The 7,502-nt window shown below is 51.6% G+C and overlaps 1 protein-coding gene across 1 annotated transcript; it reads right to left on the reverse strand.

Annotated features, from left to right (window-relative positions):
- Nucleotides 1-2,936: 2,936 nt before the first annotated feature.
- LOC102980059 (DDRGK domain-containing protein 1) lies at nucleotides 2,937-7,286 on the reverse strand (the record flags this gene model as incomplete). The annotated part of the gene is made up of 5 exons (XM_028486632.1): nucleotides 2,937-3,237; nucleotides 3,566-3,614; nucleotides 4,133-4,189; nucleotides 6,794-6,832; nucleotides 7,164-7,286. Coding segments are annotated over 5 exons (435 nt in total), but the record flags the coding sequence as incomplete, so codon positions are not given.
- Between the last annotated feature and the right edge of the window lie 216 nt (nucleotides 7,287-7,502).

A 7,502-nucleotide genomic window follows, 5' to 3' on the forward strand; every position in this document is an offset into this window, starting at 1 on the left:
TGGCTGAATGATGGGCGGTATCCCTGCTATATTAATAGCATTGCCCTGCCTTCACTTGTGGATGGGGCCATGTTTTGTTTACTGTGATTCCCTGGGGTGCTTAGCATCCTGCCTCATACTTAGTATTTAATAATTTTCCAACTCTTGACCAATTTTGTAAACAATCATTTTGATAAGACTAGTTTATTATATGGCTCTCCAACCTCTGCTTGTCAATATACCTTGAAGGTGCCTTAAAAAAGAAAAGTTGTAGGACTTCCTGGTAGTCCAGTGGTTAAGAATCCGTGCTTCCACTGCAGGGGTGCACGGGTTCAATCCGTGGTTGGGGAACTAAGATCCTGCATGCTGTGTGGTGCGGCCAAAAGAAAAAAAAAAGTAGTGATAGAACCGAACTGAATCACACTGGACTCTATTGGGAGCAAAGTGCTTTCAAAATAGACCTGTTGGGCTGGGCTGTGAATATAAGGCACCTAGAACTAGCACAACAAGCACTGTGTAATTTAGGGGTTACAAAACTCAAAACTTATCTGATTGGTTGAAGCCATCAGTCTAGAGTTCCTGATGGAAGGGGGAAATCTGTGAAAGAGGAGCCACACAACAGGTTGAGGACTCAGATGGGTCCTTGGTTCTGAATCACCATCCTTCAGTCATTTATATTCTCAGACTCCCGAAATAACCACCCTGGTGCTCCAGGATAAGTAAAAACTGTACCCTCAGGAAAAAATAAAAATGGAGTTAGTGAATAAGCAAATGGAAATCCATGGTATTTAAATGTTTATAATCAGTTTTAGCATTACATGTACAGATCAGTAATGTAATCACTATAATACCATGTGTGTTTGGTCAACTTCTTAAAGTATAAAAGTATTTAAAATAATTTCATATACAGCTGACCCTTGAGCAATGTGGGTTTGAACTGCTTGGATCCACTTACACGCAGATTTTTTTCAGCAGTAAATACTACATTACAGCACAATCTCTGGTTGGTGGAATCCGCAGGTGCAGAACCACAGATGGGGAGGAACTTCCGTAGAGAGAGCCAGCCATAACTTATATGCAGATATTTGCCTGTGCAGAGGGCCAGTGCTCCCAACCCCCCGTGTTGTTCAAGGGTCAACTGTACTAATTTGGGGAGTTTAAATGCTTAGAAATATTTAAGTGATAATTAATGTTTAAACACTTGAAAATTTGTCTAAGTGGTTAAACTTGAAAGTTTTCATTTATTAGTTGTTAAAACAGTTTGTACATATTTAGAAAAATGTTAATCGCTTACTATCTGAAGAACTATTCATTTGATACTTTTATTAGACTAGTAGATTGATTACTAAATAATGCACAAAGGGTTATAGGTTTTTCCCCTCTACACTAAGCCCCTGGGACATTAAGAGTCTTAGAAGCCTTCTGGGATATGAGGAAGGGTTGTGCCTTTTTTACTCCTGGCCTGTGGGCAGTGTCCTGAAGGTAGAATGTGGTGGCTTGGGCCGCCACAGTCATCTTGCTACGTGGATGGCAGTGGCTGAGGATGGTTGAGGGAAAGGATGGAAGAGACCTGGAGCTACTGTCTTGCTCTTCCAGAGAAGCTCCTTCCACTGGGGATTTTAATTACTCGCAACTTTACGGCCTGTCTTTCCACCCCACCCTCACTTCCTTCACTGGCTCTCAACCTTGGCTACACATTGTAATCTCTTACTTATGTTCCCTGGACCTCAACCCCAGAGATTCTGACTGAACTGGTCCAGGGTGCAGCCTGGCACGAGACTGCGGTAAACTCCCCAGGTGATTCTAACGAGCAACCAGGGCTGAGAACCACTGCTCTAACTGTAAGCTCTTCTTTTCCCTTTGGAATTTTATCTTTCTATCTCATACTGTGGTGATGTATGTCTATTTCTTCCTTCTTCCTAGACTGTGGGCTCCCAAATGGGCTTCCAAACAATGCATGTGGCCCTTCCCAGCTCCAGGTGACTTCAAGTGTCCATCGCTGATAGAAGTAGCAGAGTTATGCCTTATTTGGAATTTAGGTTCTACAGTTTATGCTTATGGCATCAAATGAGTCAAAATCACCCTTGACAATCCCTCAGGAAGGCTCTGTTCTGGGAGCCTGATGTCCTGTCTCCCCATTACCATCTACATAGACCGTTTCCTCCTAGACCAGAACAGAAAGCTGCCTCCTCCTCCACCAGGCACCAGAGGAAGTAGGTGGTTGTGTTTAGGGGCCATCTTGCATAAAAAATACACATTTAAACACATGCCTCACCCTCAGCACAGCAGGAAGCTCATGCCATGAACAGCTCACAGGAACCAGAGTGCTGACCCTACAGAAGACACACATCTCCCATCTCAACCCACTCTCGAGCATATGGTCCTTACATCCACCAGTGGGTGGAATCACCCACACCATTCAAACTTTTTGTCAAGGATGTAGAGCTGAATTCATGTGAGGTACTATATGAAGCAATGTCCCTCCACTGCACAATTCTATCCAGCTCACACAGGTCTTCCCCTTTCTTCTCCCTGTCCCACAAGCAGCTGGCCCAGCCGCTCTCCTCCCTGACCTCCCTTCCATCCCTCTTAAGGCTGATGTTCCCTAGGACTCTATCCTTGGCACTTCTCATTAACTCTTCTTCCTAAGGGCTCTCATGGTGAGAACTCCTTCCTCAGTTCGGGGAGATGTGGCCCAAGAGGATTCCCACTTTGGCTCTGGTAAGGTAGGGGAGAATGAGTAAGACCTCATCCAGGCCTTGGGGGCTGGGCTTGCAGGACACAAAGGAACAGAGTAAACGCTTTTTTTTGAATGAATGAATGAATGCATGCTTGATAAGAATGGAACTTGTATCTGCCTCCAAAGGACCCCACCCCCACCCCCAAGATATATTCTGAGGCTGAGATTTTCACCTGCTCATCTAGCACCCCTTCTGCCACACCAAGCCACGCCAAGCTCACCAGTGCTCACAGACCTTTAATCGATAACTGCCTGGCCACACTCCATCACTGCCCCAGGATGGAAGGGAGGGATAAAGATGTATAGCCAGCTAGATCATGCCAGCTCTGAGTCCAAGAGGGAAGGGCTAGGTCAGGCTGGGACCTGGGCAGGGGGCTCCCGGCCCCAGGCGATGAGGGAGTTGCTGGCCTGGGCAAGCTCGGTGATGGATACCCGGCCCCGCTGTCGGATGAAGTTAGCCATGGCAGCCAGTTCCTCCGGGGTTATGTAGATGAACTTGCCCCGGTCGTCAATCACACCTGTGGGGACATGCAGGTTGTGGGGCTGAGCCCTCCCCACCTGGCCTGAGGATGCCCACCCACCCACCCCTCCTGCCTGCCTACTTGGCCTTTCCTGGCTGTATCCAATCTTGACTAGGTGAGTCAAATCGGGCTTCCTTGCCTGTCCTCGTCACTCAAAGCCATCCCCAGGTCTTAGCATGTCCTCCTTGTAACTGCATGCCCCTCCTCAGTACACTGCTCCCCCAACCGGGTGGTCATCCTACCTCTGCAATAAGTCCCTGCATCCCCACGTGGCTAGATACTGCCCAAGGCCAGGGCCCGTAATGACTGATTCTTATCCTCTCACCTGTAAGAGTTCCCTCAGTCAGCAGGTCCTGGATGCGGTTTATGGTGTCCTATGAGGAGAACAGTTCTCAGAGCAGAGATGGGTGCTGCCATCCCCAGAAAAGGCACTCGCAACCTCCCTCCCACCACAGCCAAATCTCCTCCTCTCCTTCTCATGGCCACCCTGCAATGTGACTCCATGTTCCTCCTTTGGAGGGACCCAGAGAGAAAGGGCTCTGGTCCTGGGACCCTGCAGGACGCCTGAGAGTGGCTCTCTTCCAACCGTTGGTGACATTTGGCCGAGAAGGCTGGTATAGCCTGTTGTAAGACAGCTGTCAAGGTAACTGGATTTGGGCTGCTAAGAGTGATGGGGTTTAGACATTTTTCTTTTTTCTCCCTGCCTGTTTTCCAACTAGTTAGAAAGGCAGGATTCCTGGGGTGCCAAGAGATTCCTACACTCTACTCATTCTTGGTTGGGGGCAGGGTGGAAGGGGCATCAGGACTTTCCATCTTTAGGGCAGGCCCTCTCTTACAGCCACACAGACCCCATGGCCACACTCCATGTAACAGGCCACCTTGTAGGGCTTACCTGAGTCCGCAGGCCCACCTGGGAAGCCAGGTCTTCCAAGAGCACGACCTTGGACTGCTACAAACAAAAGGAGGAAAGGGAGTGAGGCTGAGCTTGGGCAAATCCTTCTCAGCACTGGAACCCTCTGAAGTTAGCATTCTGATCCGATCTGCTCTGGGTGGCTGGATAAACACTGTGCAGATTCCTATGGGAGAGCCTTGCTCCCTTCACACACTACTCACGCACTCTCCCAACTACCCATATGGAGAGACACACACATTCATAATCTCTCTCATTCCCTTGCTTGTGGGCAGAGATCTGCCCAAAACTACCACCTGCCCCCCAGGCCCCTGGACCGAAGACCATCCTGAGACAGGCTCACAAGTGGAGAACCAAGCACAGCTGCCACCTTCTCCTCTGCAACCAGACGTATCTTTCTAACATCTTGGGCAGGTTGGAAGGGGAAGCACCATAGAGATGAAGGGGAGGGGTGACAGTCACCAAAAGCTAGTTAAAAAAACTTTTTCTAGGACTTGTATTTGCTGAGAACCTGCCAGGACAAGGTACTGAGAAGGTGTTGGGTAAGCAATGTTGAAAAAGACATAGCTCATAGCCCCGCCAGGAGGAAGCTGAGAACGTGGAGAAGAACAGAGCAGATAAAAGGCCCCAATAAGCCAGGGCCTCGGTAGAAGCTCATTCTTGCCTCGCCTTTGCTCAATGCACCCTGGCCTGGAGAGTACCACAACCCTGACACGCCCATACTTCTTTTTACCCATCCTCTTCACACCATATGAGCCCCCCTTTAAAATAACTGTTGATAACACTGCTCAGTGCTTTCCACACACAGCCGTGTGCCACATGCCTCCCTCACATCCTCAGGAGAAACGTTAGTTCCCAGGGGTGCAGGCTGAGGGTCTACTGCTGGATCCTACACATGCACCTGCCCCTGCCTCCCCCGCAAACAGACAGCATATGACTTGAGAGAAGGCGGTCTTTTGCGTTTCTGTGAATCTTCCATAGCAAATGAGCTGGGGTAGGAGTGACATGGCGACACCGCCCCAGCTGCAGATGGCATGTGACTGTTTGAAATGCCAAACTGAATATGTAAGCAGGGAGGCAAGTGAGCGGCAGTTGGGCCAGAGCGTGGGCAAGCACAAGGTGACCTGGTCAGCCGGCCTCTACCTACAAAGCAGGGAGTGGGTGCTGGGCTCCGAGCGACAGCTCAGAGTGGGAATATGGAGTCACCCCAGGTGGTCCCTGAAAACCTGGCCTGAGGGGCTGCTGGGGCCAAAAGTATGTTTGGAAAAACAAACCAACCAACCCAGCCTCAATCAGAAAGAAGAGTGGAGTAACAAGAGCAAGCTATGCCTGTGCACATAACTGCTGCTCACAGAAATGTCCCTCCAGTTCTGAAACCCTAAGACGAAAGGGCCCATTCCCTCGCAGCCAAGAGGAAGGTGGGTAGGCTGAATTTTGGAAGTTCTCCTTCTCCCTGCAGACAGCAGCTCTGGGAGAATCAGCTAGCATAGGCTGGAGAGACTTCTAAACTCCAAACGAGTTTGGAGAACCCCCAGAAAATGGCCCCTCCAGAGAGGTGCTGAGAGCGAGGGCTGGCACTGCCCTGGGTACCTTTTCTCAGGCCTCTGCCTTGGAGAGGGGGACCTGAAGCTGATGCAGGAGGGCTTCCTGGAGGAGAGACTCAGGACTACATTGCTGCCCACTGGGTAGGTGGGGACAGTGAGCTCCAAACAGCAGCAGGAAAGTGTGAGATACCCTGCCCAGGGTTGCAGCCCTCAGTCAAGTGTGCCAGGGTGGAGAATGGGCTCCATCAGAGGGGAATGGCGGCAGTCTGAGGGAGGCTTCTCCCTCTCGGGAGCCCTGGCCCCCAGCTGTGAGCCTAGCCCCTCACCAGCTGGGAGGTGTCTAAACCCCGCTCTCTTCTGGGAGAGGTGGGGGAGGGTTAGCAAGCCCCGGCTCCTTGGCGGCCCTGGTTACTACTCCCACCACCGCCTCCGCTCCCTCTGCATTCCTTCCCTCAGCCGCCTCTGCACCCCTGAGCTGCACTTGAAAACCTCTCCCCTCATCGCATCCTTTGTGGAAGAGGAGAAGTTGCTTAGCAGCAAAGCAGAGCAGGACGTGCTTATGCAACGCAACCCGGAGCAGTATCTGGGAGGCCTGCGCTGCAGCTGTAGACAGAAGGGGGCACACCTGCTGCCCTGCCCCAGATTCCAAAGGAAACATCATCCTATATCCCCTGGAAGAGCCAAGTTACTGGTTGGGAACACATGGCAGGGGATGCTTGTTTCACCTCAGTAGAGCCTCAGTATGACAAAACTGGCAGAAAACACGTGAAGAAACTTGAAAACACAGTGACTCACTGAGCATGGGGTCTGAAGAGCAGGGAAACTGTCAAACCCTAAGTGTGAGGAAGCAATCATAGACTCGCACCTCCTGCACAGACCAGGTCCTTCTCCACCTTTGGGGTCAGAGGAGAAGGGACTCTCCTGGCCAGGACCCCAGCAGCTCAGCCTCTCTTTGTCCACCTGCCCACTCCTGCACGAGCTTGAGTGAAATGCCTGCAGCCCCCGCTCAGGCCTACTCCCTCCAGGCCCTGAAGATGCATCCAACATGCACACAAGAAGCAGGCAGCTGACACCCAGGTTCTGCTCTGTGGCTTCTTACCTTAATGTAGTTGATGAACTCGGCCAGGAAGCTGTGGGACTAGAGGAGCAGAGAAATCAAGGTGAGTGTCTCCCTGGCAGGGGCCACAGGGTCTGTGCCTACACACCTGCCCATCTGAATGCCACCTGCCTGCCCTGCCTGTGTGCCTGTCCAACCACCTGCGTGAGCAGTGGAGCCTCCTGTGGTGTGGGGACCGAGGCACCACTTCTCCCAAAGACAAGGTCTCAGCCACTAGAGTCTGCTGATCCTGATGCCCACCCGCCTCTCACTGCCTGACTCGGGAGGCAGGTGAGGAGCAGCGGGGTGTCTGGGACGGGGTGGCTCGGCTTTTTGGGCACGGGGAGGGGTTTCCTAGGGGTGGTGGGCCCACCTGCTCCTCAGTCATGGTCTCGCCCACACCCTCTTCCTCCACCACAAAGGCTTCCTTCAGTTTCAGATACTCTTCATGCTCCCGCTGGGCCTGCTCCTCCCGGGCTTTCCTCTCCTCCTCCTCCTGTGGACACAGAAGAGGCAAGAGTCAGATATTTTGGGGTGAGTGCCCACCCTATCCTGTTCTGGTCTCTGCCGCCCCCACAGGGCAGCACAGCATCCAGACCAGCCCTTTCTCAGGGACAGAGCTCCTTCAAGACCTTGATCCCTCTGGGCCCTGAGCTGAACAGCAGGATCCCTCTTCTCAATCAGTTCCATCACCTCCCAGATGAATGCTGCT

The sequence above is a fragment of the Physeter macrocephalus genome, unplaced genomic scaffold, assembly GCF_002837175.3.
Source record: "Physeter macrocephalus isolate SW-GA unplaced genomic scaffold, ASM283717v5 random_1351, whole genome shotgun sequence".
Classification (NCBI taxonomy): Eukaryota; Metazoa; Chordata; class Mammalia; order Artiodactyla; family Physeteridae; genus Physeter; species Physeter macrocephalus.